The following is a 19,747-nucleotide window of genomic DNA, read 5'->3' on the forward strand; positions in this document are numbered from 1 at the left end:
TGGGTTTATGAACTGTTGTCTACGTCAGAGTTTCCTTTCTCTCCGAGTCCACTTGATACATCTTTTTTCATGACCCTTTAATCTAATCTTGTAGCTGGTAAAATAGCTCAGTGGATCAGTGCTCTACTCCAGAGATCTGTCTGTTGGAGTTTTGAATCCAGGGGGAGATGTCTCATCCTTTCATCCTGTGAACAGAACTAATAAAGTAACATTGAGTTGTGTAACACTAACATTTGTATTCAGTGCATAGGGAAGATTGGGTGGGCGGTGCCTTCTACACAATTGTCCATTACAACGTCCCACTATGCAGGAGGTGTGGCGGGAGAGGGCAGTGCCTCGATCTGCGGTGCAGGGTGTGTCATTCCAGAGTCAGCGCTCCACTGAGACCCACCGTGTGATCTTGTGACTCTCAGAGTGGAGAGAGGCCCTGGCCTAGGGTGCCTTAACACCACAGTGTGCCAGGGCACGAGGCATGTCCTTGTCTCACTGTCCAAGTCTTCTTTCCTGCAGGCAGCTACCCAACCCTTCGCTCTGTGTCTTTCTTCACACTGCTTCTCAGTGACTTGTCCCCACACAGGGAACGTGAGAGGGGGCCGAGCTGAGAGATTGGCGGTGCTCGAGTACACAGGCGTGTTCATGTTTGTTTCCTTGGCCCAAAGAAGGGTTTCTCTGTCTGATTATTGTTGTTACTGTACACACACATTAAGATGTCCTAAAGGAAACTCGGGGTATTTCCAGAAAGGCCGGGTGAGTTTGGGGAAGTCAGTTACGTGTCAGGGTTTGCCTCACAATCTGCAAATGATCTTCGGGTTTCTCTGTGGCACCGGTTTCCTGCCCGTGCTGTTTCCTATGACAACCCCTTATCAGGGGTCTGTGGGTCCAACAGCGGGAGCTGAAATAAAGACTACAAGTCCCAGAAGGCACTGCTCAGTTGCAGAACTCCTGCCAACATTGAACAATCAAATACCCTATTTTTGGATGACTCTTCCCCTGGCCCACCGGCCTCTCAAATGCAGGTCAATAGGTGGCCACAACTCAGTCAGAATGTACCCCAGATTCAAGCACATTCCCTAAAGCAACCAACTTCTCTGGCTAAAAGATGAGTTAAAGATGGCTTTCAAAAATGCACCACAGTATCTCGAAGGAATTAGTGGCCGCACACCAAACTAACCGATGAAAGTCCTTCCCACCCTATCAACTAGATTACCAGAGCGACAATCAAAAATACCATTTTCAAGAATTAATTTAAGGAGAAATTTCTGGGAGCAAGGAAAAAACGATGCACTTTTCTTTCACACCAGCCTAGCCGACACTTGGCCACTCAGAGAGCTCCTAACATCCCACGTGTCATAGAATAATTAACCAGCCAATCAGGGAGTTGAGCCTCAACCAGAAACAAGAACAAAATAAAGGACGAATATGTCTAAGCAGGTCAGAAGCTAAGAACTATGTGAGACACACATTACAAGCATGCTTCAACTTCCAGGTATTATAACAACAATAACAAAAATCATAACATTTCTTTGTATGCAGTTGTCAACTCTTTGGGTTCAGTGGGGTGAGCGGGTCCCTTCGCCGCCCCATCGCTGGCCAGAGGATTCAGGTTTAACTACGACAGGGGCAGAGTACATGGTCACTGAGAGTTGTTATCACTTACCAAATCTGGGGGGTCATCTCTTCCCTGGAACCTGAGAACATTTTTTTAAAAGTTCTCCTAGATCGTGTGATGAGACATTTTTTACGTCTGTGCGATTGTCTGTTTGACCTACTGTGACAAAGCTTTCAAATATACACATAGAGTAAATTTTGGGTCCTCCCAGAGGAGTATTACTCTCTCGCCACATGATATTGGTAGAGGCATGACACAGGTCCTTGCAGCTCCTGTGGCCCCATTGAACTGAGGGTCTATGAATATCAGTGATATATGGGAGTGTTAGGGGCCAATCACAACTTTCTGTGGGAGAAGGGGGGTTCTATGCATTACTGGTCAATCATCTAACGACTTTTCTGGACGTATTATTAGTAAAACACCTTCCTGAGCTCCGCCCCGTCCGGACCCCCCTCTTCCGGGGGCCCCCACCTACGCTTCCTGCACAGGGCCACCATGAGCCTAGAGCCGGCCCTGTGACACTGTTACTGCTTAGGTGATATTCCAAGTGAGTCTCCTGAAAGCCCTGCTGCTGTCATTTGGAGACCTGTGTCTTTGGTGTTCCACGTAGTAGCCGCCACCTTGTAGGTCATTGTTATTTTGAGCAGCCTCGCCACATCTTTAATAACTATGCTCTCGACACACAGCGACTTCTAAGACAAGGTTTGGCCTGCACACACACTTGGCACTATGCTTTGCCAGATTAGGTACTGCACCTGTTCAAAGTGTTGAGGGCCGCCAGGCTTGCCAACCTGCACGAGGTAAACGGGAAATTACACCCAGAGACGACAAAGCCAAACGTCCCTGAGGAAATAAACGAGGCCTGGATATTATCAAGCGCAACTGAACCGGGAAATAATTCTCGCTCATGTATCATTCCATTCAATTGATTATCCCTTTCTCGGCAATTGCATTATTTAATGCGTTTTTATATGGCGCGAACTTCATACGACTTAAGGGCTCAGTTTCTTTTCTTCCGGCTTTTTATGTTATGATTTCTTGATTTTCCCTTTCTTCTTCCAGGTAGCAACGGGCAAATTTGAAGTGTTAAACAAGCTCGGAGGACAACAGAGTGTGCGTTGAAGAGTTAAGCTGCAGGGAATACAAATCCTAACAGTCCAGCACATTAGAGAGAGACTTTAGCATGGGGCCATACCATTGCCTGCTGCAGCCAATGGGGAATAGCAGGCTAGCTGTCAGCCAATCCGCTGCCCCAGGATGCAAATCAAACAAAATGTTCCCAGGTCACGTGGGCAGGAAGTTGGTTGACATACGCATGCGTACAGGACTCTCAAAGTTTTTACAGGCTGAAGAACGGAACATGGGTTGGAAGCGTTTGGTGGAGTTCGGCGCTGTACCCCCTCGAGTGATTTTCAGGCGGCTGCACCAGCGCAGGCATGTCTCTGGACAAACGTCTGTCTCAGGAAACCGAGCTGTCTCCAGCACAGATCACATCATATACAGCCAAGAGCACAACGCCTTGAGGGAATCTCTCAGAAAGGTATCATGTTCCGTCGGATTCCTGCACCCATGTGTTTTATTTGGCTTTGGCATTAGAGTATTGTTTGCTGATTTAGAGCTGAACGCCAAACAAGCACACAAAAAGACGTATTGATGCCCAGGTTGGGCGTCTGTCGGAGTTCGAAGGCTACCGCCTGCTCCTCCTCCCATGTCGTTTATCAGCTGACCGCTGCACCTGATGTTTGGGCATTCCTGTACATGGGCACTGTGACCTCCTGCGAAGGTCTAGAATGAAAAAAACTCAATATTCCTACACAATCCGTTATTGACACAAGGGCCACTGGAATTATGCGGCAGTTGACTATGTTATAAGGCAGGAAAAGTCAAAATATGCACTATAACGCGGCACATATTGAGATAGTATTATTTCTTTATTTTGTCATTTTTACATAGTTTAACAATGTTTGGCAAAGGTTTTCAATTCAGTAGCACCAGTTGAGCCCCCAAATATAGCTTTAAGCAAGGGGATTGGCCCAGTCCTCCTTTGCATTGTAATAGTATTATTTCCTTATTTTGTCATTTTTACATAATTTAACACTGTCTGGAAAAGGTTTTCAATTCATTAGTACCAGCTGAGCACCCAAATATAGCAATAAGAAAGTGAAAGCCTAATTCCAGCGCCCCTGGTTATTGCTTAATACATATGCATGCATAAGACCTATCCAAAAAGTATTTATGGAAATCCCTTATTTATTGTATTTATTTATTTTAAAGGTTTTATATAGCGCTGGCTAGACCCGGAGGTATCAGAGCGCTTTACATGAGAATCAGAACATAGTTGCAGGTTACATCATTACAAAGGTTGCACAGTTATTAGAGCTTGGCAAACATAGTAACATGTACAGTCGAGACAAAACAAAAAGACATATACGTAAAGGAAAAAAAAAGGCAAGGGGAGAGATTCAGGGGAGTAGGAGCAGGGGAAGAAGACAGAGAATGGAGGAGGGAAAGAGGAGGGGAGGGTGATGGGGACACAAACCGGTAGACAAAGCTGCGTCACAAGTCCAGTAAGCTGTGATCCCTGAGGAGGTGGTATCATTTCCCCATCCCTGTTGCCTGAGGCTCCCTATACGCAGTTGACTCTCTCAGAGGGGTCTCTGAGACTCCAAGGCCTACATGCTGGATCCTTCTCCAACAAGCATTTGCAATGCAATAGGTCTCGCATTAGGAAAGTTTGAGCTATTGGTATTGTAAATTACACATTTTTTATTTGTGTTGGTTTTGAAAATAGCGAAATTAATAGCTTTGTCATTTACAATGCCAATAGTTTTAACTTTTGCAAATGTGACACCTGTAGCATTTGTAATGCAATATGTGTTGTATTTACGTGACTTGGATGTATTGATATTACAAATAACAATGGCTTTAAAATTTTAAAAATATTGAATACAAAAGTTATTGTAATTTATAATGGCAATAGCTTAAACTTTTGTAAATAACTTTTGTAGAGATTATGTTCAGTGTATTTTATTGTGACGAAAATCCAAGAACAGAAGTGAAATATTAACATCTTTTTGTGACCTTTGTAATAAAGCTTGAAACATTGAGAGGACATATTTGAACCAGTTGTTGTTGAATGGTTGCACAGATTGATGCTGTGGTGGCGCTGAGTGATGTTGTGGTGGCGACAAGTGATGCTGTGGCATTCAGTGATGCTGTGGTAGCACATAGTGATGTTGTGGTGCCCCTGAGTGGTGATGCTGTGGTGGGGTTGAGTGATGCTGTGGTGATGCGATAGATTGATAGAGTGAGTGCGATAGATTGATAGAGTGAGTGCGATAGATTGATAGAGTGAGGGCGATAGATAGATAGATAGAGTGAGGGCGATAGATAGAGTGAGGGCGATAGATAGAGTGAGGGCGATAGATAGAGTGAAGGCGATAGATAGAGTGAGGGCGATAGATAGAGTGAGGGCGATAGATAGAGTGAGGGCGATAGATAGAGTGAGGGCGATAGATAGAGTGAGGGCGATAGATAGAGTGAGGGCGATAGATAGAGTGAGGGCGATAGATAGAGTGAGGGCGATAGATAGAGTGAGGGCGATAGATAGAGTGAGGGCGATAGATAGATAGAGTGAGGGCGATAGATAGATAGAGTGAGGGCGATAGATAGATAGAGTGAGGGCGATAGATAGATAGAGTGAGGGCGATAGATAGATAGAGTGAGGGCGATAGATAGAGTGAGGGCGATAGATAGAGTGAAGGCGATAGATAGAGTGAGGGCGATAGATAGAGTGAGGGCGATAGATAGAGTGAGGGCGATAGATAGAGTGAGGGCGATAGATAGAGTGAGGGCGATAGATAGAGTGAGGGCGATAGATAGAGTGAGGGCGATAGATAGAGTGAGGGCGATAGATAGAGTGAGGGCGATAGATAGAGTGAGGGCGATAGATAGATAGAGTGAGGGCGATAGATAGATAGAGTGAGGGCGATAGATAGATAGATAGAGTGAGGGCGATAGATAGATAGATAGAGTGAGGGCGATAGATAGATAGATAGAGTGAGGGCGATAGATAGAGTGAGGGCGATAGATAGAGTGAGGGCGATAGATAGAGTGAGGGCGATAGATAGAGTGAAGGCGATAGATAGAGTGAGGGCGATAGATAGAGTGAGGGCGATAGATAGAGTGAGGGCGATAGATAGAGTGAGGGCGATAGATAGAGTGAGGGCGATAGATAGAGTGAAGGCGATAGATAGAGTGAGGGCGATAGATAGAGTGAGGGCGATAGATAGAGTGAGGGCGATAGATAGAGTGAGGGCGATAGATAGAGTGAAGGCGATAGATAGAGTGAGGGCGATAGATAGAGTGAGGGCGATAGATAGAGTGAGGGCGATAGATAGAGTGAGGGCGATAGATAGAGTGAGGGCGATAGATAGAGTGAGGGCGATAGATAGATAGAGTGAGGGCGATAGATAGATAGAGTGAGGGCGATAGATAGATAGAGTGAGGGCGATAGATAGATAGAGTGAGGGCGATAGATAGATAGAGTGAGGGCGATAGATAGATAGAGTGAGGGCGATAGATAGATAGAGTGAGGGCGATAGATAGATAGAGTGAGGGCGATAGATAGATAGAGTGAGGGCGATAGATAGATAGAGTGAGGGCGATAGATAGAGTGAGGGCGATAGATAGAGTGAGGGCGATAGATAGAGTGAAGGCGATAGATAGAGTGAGGGCGATAGATAGAGTGAGGGCGATAGATAGAGTGAGGGCGATAGATAGAGTGAGGGCGATAGATAGAGTGAGGGCGATAGATAGAGTGAGGGCGATAGATAGAGTGAGGGCGATAGATAGAGTGAGGGCGATAGATAGAGTGAGGGCGATAGATAGAGTGAGGGCGATAGATAGAGTGAGGGCGATAGATAGAGTGAGGGCGATAGATAGAGTGAGGGCGATAGATAGAGTGAGTGAGGGCGATAGATAGAGTGAGTGAGGGCGATAGATAGAGTGAGTGAGGGCGATAGATAGAGTGAGTGAGGGCGATAGATAGAGTGAGTGAGGGCGATAGATAGAGTGAGTGAGGGCGATAGATAGATAGAGTGAGGGCGATAGATAGAGTGAGGGCGATAGATAGAGTGAGGGCGATAGATAGAGTGAGGGCGATAGATAGAGTGAGGGCGATAGATAGAGTGAGGGCGATAGATAGAGTGAGGGCGATAGATAGAGTGAGGGCGATAGATAGAGTGAGGGCGATAGATAGAGTGAGGGCGATAGAGTGAGTGAGGGCGATAGAGTGAGGGCGATAGATAGAGTGAGGGCGATAGATAGAGTGAGGGCGATAGATAGAGTGAGGGCGATAGAGTGAGTGAGGGCGATAGAGTGAGTGAGGGCGATGGAGTGAGTGAGGGCGATGGAGTGAGTGAGGGCGATAGATAGAGTGAGGGCGATAGATAGATAGAGTGAGGGCGATAGATAGATAGACTGAGGGCGATAGAGTGAGTGAGGGCGATAGAGTGAGTGAGGGCGATAGATAGAGTGAGGGCGATAGATAGAGTGAGTGAGGGCGATAGATAGAGTGAGTGAGGGCGATAGATAGAGTGAGTGAGGGCGATAGAGTGAGTGAGGGCGATAGAGTGAGGGCGATAGATAGAGTGAGTGAGGGCGATAGATAGAGTGAGGGCGATAGATAGAGTGAGGGCGATAGATAGATAGACAGAGTGAGGGCGATAGATAGATAGACAGAGTGAGGGCGATAGATAGAGTGAGGGCGATAGATAGAGTGAGGGCGATAGATAGAGTGAGGGCGATAGATAGAGTGAGGGCGATAGAGTGAGTGAGGGCGATAGAGTGAGTGAGGGCGATAGAGTGAGGGCGATAGATAGAGTGAGGGCGATAGATAGAGTGAGGGCGATAGATAGATAGAGTGAGGGCGATAGATAGATAGAGTGAGGGCGATAGAGTGAGTGAGGGCGATAGAGTGAGGGCGATAGATAGAGTGAAGGCGATAGATAGAGTGAGGGCGATAGATAGAGTGAGGGCGATAGATAGAGTGAGGGCGATAGATAGAGTGAGGGCGATAGATAGAGTGAGGGCGATAGATAGAGTGAGGGCGATAGATAGAGTGAGGGCGATAGATAGAGTGAGGGCGATAGATAGATAGAGTGAGGGCGATAGAGTGAGTGAGGGCGATAGAGTGAGTGAGGGCGATAGAGTGAGGGCGATAGATAGAGTGAGGGCGATAGATAGAGTGAAGGCGATAGATAGAGTGAGGGCGATAGATAGAGTGAGGGCGATAGATAGAGTGAGGGCGATAGATAGAGTGAGTGAGGGCGATAGATAGAGTGAGTGAGGGCGATAGATAGATAGAGTGAGGGCGATAGATAGAGTGAAGGCGATAGATAGAGTGAGGGCGATAGATAGAGTGAGGGCGATAGATAGAGTGAGGGCGATAGATAGAGTGAGGGCGATAGATAGAGTGAGGGCGATAGATAGAGTGAGGGCGATAGATAGAGTGAGGGCGATAGATAGAGTGAGGGCGATAGATAGAGTGAGGGCGATAGATAGAGTGAGGGCGATAGATAGAGTGAGGGCGATAGATAGAGTGAGGGCGATAGATAGAGTGAGGGCGATAGATAGAGTGAGGGCGATAGATAGAGTGAGGGCGATAGATAGAGTGAGGGCGATAGATAGATAGAGTGAGGGCGATAGATAGATAGACAGAGTGAGGGCGATAGATAGAGTGAGGGCGATAGATAGAGTGAGGGCGATAGATAGAGTGAGTGAGGGCGATAGATAGACAGAGTGAGGGCGATAGATAGATAGACAGAGTGAGGGCGATAGATAGAGTGAGGGCGATAGATAGAGTGAGGGCGATAGATAGAGTGAGGGCGATAGATAGAGTGAGGGCGATAGATAGATAGAGTGAGGGCGATAGATAGATAGACTGAGGGCGATAGAGTGAGTGAGGGCGATAGAGTGAGTGAGGGCGATAGAGTGAGGGCGATAGATAGAGTGAGGGCGATAGATAGAGTGAAGGCGATAGATAGAGTGAGGGCGATAGATAGAGTGAGGGCGATAGATAGAGTGAGGGCGATAGATAGATAGAGTGAGGGCGATAGAGTGAGTGAGGGCGATAGAGTGAGTGAGGGCGATAGAGTGAGGGCGATAGATAGAGTGAGGGCGATAGATAGAGTGAAGGCGATAGATAGAGTGAGGGCGATAGATAGAGTGAGGGCGATAGATAGAGTGAGGGCGATAGATAGAGTGAGTGAGGGCGATAGATAGAGTGAGTGAGGGCGATAGATAGATAGAGTGAGGGCGATAGATAGAGTGAAGGCGATAGATAGAGTGAGGGCGATAGATAGAGTGAGGGCGATAGATAGAGTGAGGGCGATAGATAGAGTGAGGGCGATAGATAGAGTGAGGGCGATAGATAGAGTGAGGGCGATAGATAGAGTGAGGGCGATAGATAGAGTGAGGGCGATAGATAGAGTGAGGGCGATAGATAGAGTGAGGGCGATAGATAGAGTGAGGGCGATAGATAGAGTGAGGGCGATAGATAGAGTGAGGGCGATAGATAGAGTGAGGGCGATAGATAGAGTGAGGGCGATAGATAGAGTGAGGGCGATAGATAGAGTGAGGGCGATAGATAGAGTGAGGGCGATAGATAGATAGAGTGAGGGCGATAGATAGATAGACAGAGTGAGGGCGATAGATAGAGTGAGGGCGATAGATAGAGTGAGGGCGATAGATAGAGTGAGTGAGGGCGATAGATAGACAGAGTGAGGGCGATAGATAGATAGACAGAGTGAGGGCGATAGATAGAGTGAGGGCGATAGATAGAGTGAGGGCGATAGATAGAGTGAGGGCGATAGATAGAGTGAGGGCGATAGATAGATAGAGTGAGGGCGATAGATAGATAGACTGAGGGCGATAGAGTGAGTGAGGGCGATAGAGTGAGTGAGGGCGATAGAGTGAGGGCGATAGATAGAGTGAGGGCGATAGATAGAGTGAAGGCGATAGATAGAGTGAGGGCGATAGATAGAGTGAGGGCGATAGATAGAGTGAGGGCGATAGATAGAGTGAGGGCGATAGATAGAGTGAGGGCGATAGATAGAGTGAGGGCGATAGATAGAGTGAGGGCGATAGATAGATAGAGTGAGGGCGATAGATAGATAGAGTGAGGGCGATAGATAGATAGAGTGAGGGCGATAGATAGATAGAGTGAGGGCGATAGATAGATAGAGTGAGGGCGATAGATAGATAGAGTGAGGGCGATAGATAGATAGAGTGAGGGCGATAGATAGATAGAGTGAGGGCGATAGATAGATAGAGTGAGGGCGATAGATAGATAGAGTGAGGGCGATAGTGAGTGAGGGCGATAGATAGAGTGAGTGAGGGCGATAGATAGAGTGAGGGCGATAGATAGAGTGAGGGCGATAGATAGATAGACAGAGTGAGGGCGATAGATAGATAGACAGAGTGAGGGCGATAGATAGACAGATAGAGTGAGGGTGATAGATAGAGGGCGATAGATAGAGTATGGGCGATATATAGATAGAAAGATAGAGTGAGGGAGATAGATAGTTGATAGAGTGAGGGCGATAGAGTGAGGGCGATAGATGGATAGATAGATAGATAGATAGATAGAGGGCGACAGTAAACATCCCGTATTCTAGGAATTTACTGTGTGCAATTTTAATTTTGATTCAACTTCCCCTCGAGCACCTGTGTTATGCTACTAATAAAGATGAATTGGCAGATGTTAATCACTGTAACCAAACAAAAGGAGGCAGACATGTGGCCTCTGGCTTCAAAGGCATAAAACCTGAGTCCAGATCTTAGTTCCTTCACATAGGCAAAGCGTCTTATCTGACAGTTTTGGGCTTTCTGAGCAGGCGGGCACAGTGTGTGCTGAGAAGCCGGACTACCAGTGTTCTCATTGTTTTGACTGCCTCCTTTCAGTTTTTTTTCTATCCAGCCATGAAGTGAAGGCACCTCAGCAAGTTAACTACACCACATATTTGTGTGTGCAACAGGAAGTATCTGGGGTCTGATTCCAGTCGGGGCAAGTTAGACTTTTATCCTTTTTTTGACCAACAAAGTCAGTTTGAAATGGACGCTTGTGGATGCCTGACGCTTGTGGATGCCTGACGTTTGTGGATGTCTGATGCCTGACGCTTGTGGATGCCTGACGCTCGTCCATGCCTGACGCTCGTCCATGCCTGACGCTCGTGGATGTCTCATGGATGCCTGACGCTTGTGGATGCCTGACGCTTGTGGATGTCGCTTGTGGCTCTCTGTTGCTTGTGGCTCTCTGTTGCTTGTGGATGTCTGTTGCTTGTGGATGTCTGACGTTTGTGGATGTCTGATATTTGTGAATGCTTGAAGCTTGTGGATGCCTGACGCTTGTGGATGCCTGACGCTATGCCTGACGCTTGTGGATGCCTGACGCTTGTGGATGCCTGACGCTTGTGGATGCCTGACGCTTGTGGATGCCTGACGCTTGTGGATGCCTGACGCTTGTGGATGCCTGACGCTTGTGGATGCCTGACGCTTGTGGATGCCTGACGCTTGTGGATGCCTGACGCTTGTGGATGCCTGACACTCCTGGTTGTCTGACGCTCCTGGTTGTCTGACGCTCCTGGTTGTCTGACGCTCCTGGTTGTCTGACGCTCCTGGTTGTCTGACGCTCCTGGTTGTCTGACGCTCCTGGTTGTCTGACGCTCCTGGTTGTCTGACGCTCCTGGTTGTCTGATGTCTGATACTTGTGGACGTCTGATGCTTCTGGATGCTTGTGGACGTCTGATGCTTCTGGATGCTTGTGGACGTCTGATGCTTCTGGATGTTTGTGGATGTCTGATGCTACTGGATGTCTGATGCTACTGGATGTCTGATGCTACTGGATGTCTGATGCTACTGGATGTCTGATGCTACTGGATGTCTGATGCTACTGGATGTCTGATGCCTGATGCTACTGGATGTCTGATGCCTGATGCTTGATGCTTGTGGATGTCTGTCTGATGCTTGATGCTTGTGGATGTCTGTCTGATGCTTGATGCTTGTGGATGTCTGTCTGATGCTTGATGCTTGTGGATGTCTGATGTCTGATGCTTGTGGATGTCTGATGTCTGATGCTTGTGGATGTCTGATGTCTGATGCTTGTGGATGTCTGATGCTTGTGGATGTCTGATGCTTGTGGATGTCTGATGCTACTGGATGTCTGATGCTACTGGATGTCTGATGCTACTGGATGTCTGATGCTACTGGATGTCTGATGCTACTGGATGTCTGATGCCTGATGCTTGTGGATGCCTGATGCTTGTGGATGCCTGATGCTACTGGATGTCTGATGCCTGATGCTACTGGATGCCTGATGCTACTGGATGCCTGATGCTACTGGATGCCTGATGCTACTGGATGCCTTATGCTACTGGATGCCTTATGCTACTGGATGCCTGATGCTACTGGATGCCTGATGCTACTGGACAAGTAATCCTCCTCCCCTCCCTAAGCGCCTTGAGACCCTCTGGGTATGTAGTGCGCTATATAAATTCTTTGACTTGACTTGACTTGATGTCTGATGCCTGATGCTACTGGATGTCTGATGCCTGATGCTACTGGATGTCTGATGCTACTGGATGTCTGATGCTACTGGATGTCTGATGCTACTGGATGTCTGATGCCTGATGCTACTGGATGTCTGATGCCTGATGCTTGATGCTTGTGGATGTCTGTCTGATGCTTGATGCTTGTGGATGTCTGATGCTTGATGCTTGTGGATGTCTGATGTCTGATGCTTGTGGATGTCTGATGTTTGTGGATGTCTGATGCCTGATGCTTGTGGATGTCTGATGCTTGATGCTACTGGATGTCTGATACTACTGGATGTCTGATGCTACTGGATGTCTGATGCTACTGGATGTCTGATGCCTGATGCCTGATGCTTGTGGATGCCTGATGCCTGATGCTTGTGGATGCCTGATGCTTGTGGATGCCTGATGCTTGTGGATGCCTGATGCTTGTGGATGCCTGATGCTTGTGGATGTCTGATGCTTGTGGATGTCTGATGCTTGTGGATGTCTGATGCTTGTGGATGTCTGATGCTTGTGGATGTCTGATGCCTGATGCTACTGGATGTCTGATGCCTGATGCTACTGGATGCCTGATGCTACTGGATGCCTGATGCTACTGGATGCCTGATGCTACTGGATGCCTGATGCTACTGGATGCCTGATGCTACTGGATGCCTGATGCTACTGGATGCCTGATGCTACTGGATGTCTGATGCCTGATGCTTGTGGATGTCTGATGCCTGATGCTTGTGGATGTCTGATGCCTGATGCTTGTGGATGTCTGATGCCTGATGCTTGTGGATGTCTGATGCCTGATGCTTGTGGATGTCTGTGTCTTGTGGATGTGTGATGCTTGTGGATGTGTGATGCTTGTGGATGTGTGATGCTTGTGGATGCCTGACGCTTGTGGATGCCTGGCGCTTGTGGATGCCTGGCGCTTGTGGATGCCTGGCGCTTGTGGATGCCTGGCGCTTGTGGATGCCTGGCGCTTGTGGATGGCTTGTGGATGTCTGATGCTCCTGGTTGTCTGATGCTCCTGGTTGTCTGATGCTCCTGGTTGTCTGATGCTCCTGGTTGTCTGATGCTCCTGGTTGTCTGATGCTCCTGGTTGTCTGATGCTCCTGGTTGTCTGACGTCTGATGCTTGTGGACGTCTGATGCTTCTGGATGCTTGTGGACGTCTGATGGTTCTGGATGCTTGTGGATGTCTGATGCTTGTGGATGTCTGATGCTTGTGGATGTCTGATGCTTGTGGATGTCTGATGCTTGCTTCTGGATGTCTGATGCTTCTGGATGTCTGATGCTTCTGGATGTCTGATGCTTCTGGATGTCTGATGCTTCTGGATGTCTGATGCTTCTGGATGTCTGATGCTTCTGGATGTCTGATGATACTGGATGTGTGATGCCTGATGCTACTGGATGTGTGATGCCTGATGCTTGATGCTTGTGGATGTCTGATGCCTGATGCTTGTGGATGTCTGATGCCTGATGCTTGTGGATGTCTGATGCCTGATGCTTGTGGATGCCTGATGCTTGATGCTTGTGGATGTCTGATGCTTGATGCTTGTGGATGTCTGATGCCTGATGCTTGATGCTTGTGGATGTCTGATGCTTGATGCTTGTGGATGTCTGATGCCTGATGCTTGTGGATGCCTGATGCTTGTGGATGCCTGATGCTTGTGGATGCCTGATGCTACTGGATGTCTGATGCTACTGGATGTCTGATGCTACTGGATGTCTGATGCTACTGGATGTCTGATGCTACTGGATGTCTGATGCTACTGGATGTCTGATGCTACTGGATGTCTGATGCCTGATGCTTGTGGATGTGTGATGCCTGATGCTACTGGATGTGTGATGCCTGATGCTTGATGCTTGTGGATGTCTGATGCCTGATGCGTGTGGATGTCTGATGCCTGATGCTACTGGATGTGTGATGCCTGATGCTTGATGCTTGTGGATGTCTGATGCCTGATGCTTGTGGATGTCTGATGCCTGATGCTTGTGGATGTCTGATGCTTGATGTTTGTGGATGTCTGATGCTTCTGGATGTCTGATGCTTCTGGATGTCTGATGCTTCTGGATGTCTGATGCTTCTGGATGTCTGATGCTTCTGGATGTCTGATGCTACTGGATGTGTGATGCCTGATGCTATTGGATGTGTGATGCCTGATGCTTGATGCTTGTGGATGTCTGATGCCTGATGCTTGTGGATGTCTGATGCTTGATGTTTGTGGATGTCTGATGCTTGATGCTTGTGGATGTCTGATGCCTGATGCTACTGGATGTCTGATGCTACTGGATGTCTGATGCTACTGGATGTCTGATGCTACTGGATGTCTGATGCTACTGGATGTCTGATGCTACTGGATGTCTGATGCTACTGGATGTCTGATATCTGATGCTTGATGCTTGTGGATGTCTGATGCCTGATGCTTGTGGATGTCTGATGCTTGATGCTTGTGGATGTCTGATGCCTGATGCTTGTGGATGTCTGATGCCTGATGCTTGTGGATGTCTGATGCCTGATGCTTGTGGATGTCTGATGCCTGATGCTTGTGGATGTCTGATGCCTGATGCTTGTGGATGTCTGATGCCTGATGCTTGTGGATGTCTGATGCCTGATGCTTGTGGATGTCTGATGCCTGTTGCTTGTGGATGTCTGATGCCTGTTGCTTGTGGATGTCTGATGCCTGTTGCTTGTGGATGCCTGATGCCTGTTGCTTGTGGATGTCTGATGCCTGTTGCTTTTGGATGTCTGATGCCTGTTGCTTTTGGATGTCTGATGCCTGTTGCTTTTGGATGTCTGATGCCTGTTGCTTGTGGATGTCTGATGCCTGTTGCTTGTGGATGTCTGATGTCTGACGCTTGTGGATGCCTGACGCTTGTGGATGCCTGACGCTTGTGGATGCCTGACGCTTGTGGATGCCTGACGCTTGTGGATGCCTGATGCCTGATGGATGTCTGATGTTTGTGGATGTCTGATGTTTGTGGATGTCTGATGTTTGTGGATGTCTGATGCTTCTGGATGTCTGATGCTTCTGGATGTCTGATGCTTCTGGATGTCTGATGCTTCTGGATGTCTGATGCTTCTGGATGTCTGATGCTACTGGATGTGTGATGCCTGATGCTATTGGATGTGTGATGCCTGATGCTTGATGCTTGTGGATGTCTGATGCCTGATGCTTGTGGATGTCTGATGCTTGATGTTTGTGGATGTCTGATGCTTGATGCTTGTGGATGTCTGATGCCTGATGCTACTGGATGTCTGATGCTACTGGATGTCTGATGCTACTGGATGTCTGATGCTACTGGATGTCTGATGCTACTGGATGTCTGATGCTACTGGATGTCTGATGCTACTGGATGTCTGATGTCTGATGCTTGATGCTTGTGGATGTCTGATGCCTGATGCTTGTGGATGTCTGATGCTTGATGCTTGTGGATGTCTGATGCTTGATGCTTGTGGATGTCTGATGCCTGATGCTTGTGGATGTCTGATGCCTGATGCTTGTGGATGTCTGATGCCTGATGCTTGTGGATGTCTGATGCCTGATGCTTGTGGATGTCTGATGCCTGATGCTTGTGGATGTCTGATGCCTGTTGCTTGTGGATGTCTGATGCCTGTTGCTTGTGGATGTCTGATGCCTGTTGCTTGTGGATGTCTGATGCCTGTTGCTTGTGGATGTCTGATGCCTGTTGCTTGTGGATGTCTGATGCCTGTTGCTTTTGGATGTCTGATGCTGTTGCTTTTGGATGTCTGATGCCTGTTGCTTTTGGATGTCTGATGCCTGTTGCTTTTGGATGTCTGATGCCTGTTGCTTGTGGATGTCTGATGCCTGTTGCTTGTGGATGTCTGATGTCTGACGCTTGTGGATGCCTGACGCTTGTGGATGCCTGACGCTTGTGGATGCCTGACGCTTGTGGATGCCTGACGCTTGTGGATGCCTGACGCTTGTGGATGCCTGACGCTTGTGGATGCCTGATGCCTGATGGATGTCTGATGTTTGTGGATGTCTGATGTTTGTGGATGTCTGATGTTTGTGGATGTCTGATGCTTGATGCTTGGGGATGTCTGATGCTTGATGCTTGGGGATGTCTGATGCCTGACGCTTGTGGATGTCTGATGCCTGACGCTTGTGGATGTCTGATGCCTGACGCTTGTGGATGTCTGATGCCTGACGCTTGTGGATGTCTGATGCCTGACGTTTGTGGATGTCTGATGCCTGACGTTTGTGGATGTCTGATGCCTGACGTTTGTGGATGTCTGATGCCTGACGTTTGTGCATGCCTGACGCTTGTGCATGCCTGACGCTTGTGCATGCCTGACGCTTGTGCATGCCTGACGCTTGTGCATGCCTGCCTCATCCCAGGCCCAATCAGAAAGGCAGACACTGCTAACAAGGACTGGCAAAGACAATAGGTCTGCCTGTTTTAATTAACGCATATGTTTTAGTTATGTGATACGTCTAGATACAACAGATAGCTCAAAGGAGCATTCAAATACAGCGCAAGTGGCACGTTTGATGCACACAATTTTAGTTAACAGGTTTAAAGCTATGCCCTAAATTACATAGCGATTCAGAAAAGGGGGTGGTGATGGACAGAGTGTCTGAATTAAGCAGAACACTCCTACCCAGTCCAAAGATCAGGGCTTGATCCATCACCGTTTTTTAGCTCACTGCACCATCCCAGCTCAGAATCTGGCTACATGCAAATTAGTCTGTCCCTGGCCCAGTGCATCATGGGAACAGGGCAGACCAAACTACCAAGCCAATTCTTATACTGGGATGGAAACAAGCTTCCGGGGACCGGTTTCTGGCATTTCAGCCGTCTTCGGCCCGGCTTGCTTGAATCCTGATGGTGCAGTGAGCAAGGGACTCACATCTGAGTATACCCTTCCACGCTTATGGTGGACAAAACGATTCAGAAAAGGGGGTGGTGATGGACAGAGTATCTGAATTGAGCAGAACACTCCTACCCAGTCCAAAGATCAGGCTTGATCCATCACCGTTTTTTAGCTCACTGCACCATCCCAGCTCAGAACCTGGCTACATGCAAATTAGTCTGTCCCTGGCCCAGTGCATCATGGGAACAGGGCAGACCAAACTACCAAGCCAATTCTTATACTGGGAAGGAAACAAGCTTCCGGGGACCAGTTTCTGGCATTTCAGCCATCTTCGGCCCGGCTTGCTTGAATCCTGATGGTGCAGTGAACAAGGGACTCACATCTGAGTATACCCTTCCACGCTTATGGTGGACAAAACTTTTCTAAATTACATAGCAGCAGCCTGTGGTGTGAGAGACAAATGTTGGGGTGAGGAGGAGGGAGGGGGGAGAGAGTGCACAGCAGAGGAAGAGGCTGAAGGTGGGAGGGCGGGGGAGATAGCGAAAGGGTGAGAGAAGAGGCATTGCACAGAGGGGGGGAGAGCATTTCTTTGAAGTGTGAAGCTCTCGGCATTGCTGTGGCAGCATAGGGCAAAGAGCGTGCACGGGCACATGCACTCGGCGTAATCTGCCTGGTTCAGCTTTCCTGTTTCACCTCTATATGTCTCGACATCTGCAATGCCAGAGGCATTGGCAGAGGTCGAGACTTAAAAAGGGGAGAGGGACATGGCCGGACTGGAAACTGAAAGCAGCCCTGGCAAATTTTGCCAGACCAGCCCATGTCCGACGCGTAGCAAGCGAGTGCAGCCAGCTCGCCCGACCGCTACTAGAGGGGTTTTGGAAAACAACAGACCAAAATGGGGAATTTTATAGCACATTTTTCATTACATATTCAATTGTATCAAATTTCAAAAAACTGTAAATAGTAGATGATGACCTTAAAGAGCACCAGGTTACCCACCCAGTCATATGTACCCCTTGACATTCTTACAGAGAGCACCAAAAATAGACATGAGTAGTGAATCAAATAGAACAAAGTAAAAGTGAGACCAGCCCCCATACGGTCTGAAGAACAAGAAAACTCAATTCAAGAACGAGAATTGCCAATGTAAATGGGTTTGTTTTCTGTCTAATGAACAGATGTTCACAAGCTTGAATAATACACAAATCATGTAGCACAAAGGTAGCAGAAGTCAGTCCTAATTTCCAACAGAAAAGACGCTCTGCTGCACGTTATAGGTACCTGTTCTTTGGGGATGACTGGGTATTCAGACTTTCTGCCGCTCCTGTAGCTGTTATTTCTATTAGGGAAACTTGCACTGCTGTTGTCCTTGCTGTACCGCTGTTGAGCTTTAACAAAGCTAGCAAGGGTAGCTTTTCTTAGTTCAAAATCTAAAACCACCAGTACAATCAAGGAGCGAAGTGTAGGGGACATGGGAAAGTAGGTGCAGGATACAAAGGTGCAGGACACAAAGGGGAAATGTTTAAATTAAAGACCTCTCAAGCACTGAAGGTGTGACTACATCCCTCTGGAACACACCCAAAGCGGATTTAGGAACTGCTCCCACTCCCATGCTCTTCGGAATAACTGTAAGCTCGTCTGACAGGCACTTGCATAGGCATGCCTTCCCGTAAACCTGATGTTACTCCACTGTACAACTGCACTAACTTTTTTTTATAGACTTATTACATAAAGGCACTTATGCACACTGCTTGCTGTATCTTTTACCGGCTATTGTAAAGTGTGAATATAACCAAAGTTGCTGGAGTACCATATAAAATTGTTAAACAACTAAATAAAATAAAAAATGGTTGTACAGTGTGAAGAGGTCTCGGGGAAGAAAGAAAGAAAGAAAATAGGGTGCAAGTGGAGAAGATCGGGTACCATTGGGTATGCACTGAGCAAGGGCACAAAGGGTTCATGGGGACACAATGTAAATGCACAATGCAATGATGAGCAACAAAGTGCAACAAAAACACACACTCACACACATATACAATCTGATATAATGTGTGCAGACTTGCCTAGCACACACTGAACTGGTACCACAGGGGAATCAGCATTGCATACTTTACTTGCACACACATGCAACCACACATGTACACACCAACGGGTGCACACACACTAGTGGACACACATATAAGGAACAATTATAATGGAGTGGTTGGATGGCCATGAACTCTGGGGAAAAGTGAGAGACTTTTGCACTGACCGCATTTGTAGCAGCCCCGGTTGGCGCTGAGTTGGTCCATTCAGGTGGGAGCAGGGAGCCATGGATGTCCATTTGCAGATCAACAGTGCTCGGAGTAGTGGTAGGAAGGGACAGGGTGGGGGGGGGCCACAGGGATGATGCCTTTGAGAGGCGCCAACTGTCTGCAGCAGTGATCTGTCTGTCGGCGGGGATCACATCACAAAACTTGCTGTAGGACAAGGTCCAGTGAGAATGAACCCACCCACCCTATGCCATGAACACAGCGGTCACTGGTAAATATACCTTATTCAAGTGAGGGTGGTTGGATGGGCTGCTCTCTGGCGCCCATGTTAGCCAAATACAGGAAACGTCAACTAACTGCAAGACCAGCCATGTCCCTACCGTCCCTACCTCTTGTCAACAAGTCACGCCACATCCCTATTTGTGTGTGTCTGTTTACGCGCGCCTGAGAGAGTGTTGTTTGGC

The 19,747-nt window shown here is 47.9% G+C and overlaps 1 protein-coding gene across 1 annotated transcript in view; it reads left to right on the forward strand.

The window, feature by feature from the left end:
• The first annotated feature begins 2,924 nt into the window (after positions 1-2,924).
• The window catches only part of LOC147688989 (putative acyl-CoA dehydrogenase 6), an 860,942-nt gene continuing 844,119 nt past the window's right edge, over positions 2,925-19,747 (forward strand). Inside the window, exon 1 of the mRNA XM_086941879.1 lies at positions 2,925-3,149. Within this exon, the coding sequence (XP_086798005.1) occupies positions 2,925-3,149 (225 nt within the window). The remainder of the gene's footprint in view (positions 3,150-19,747) is intronic.

The sequence above is a fragment of the Lissotriton vulgaris genome, chromosome 10, assembly GCF_964263255.1.
Source record: "Lissotriton vulgaris chromosome 10, aLisVul1.2, whole genome shotgun sequence".
NCBI classification, from domain to species: domain Eukaryota; kingdom Metazoa; phylum Chordata; class Amphibia; order Caudata; family Salamandridae; genus Lissotriton; species Lissotriton vulgaris.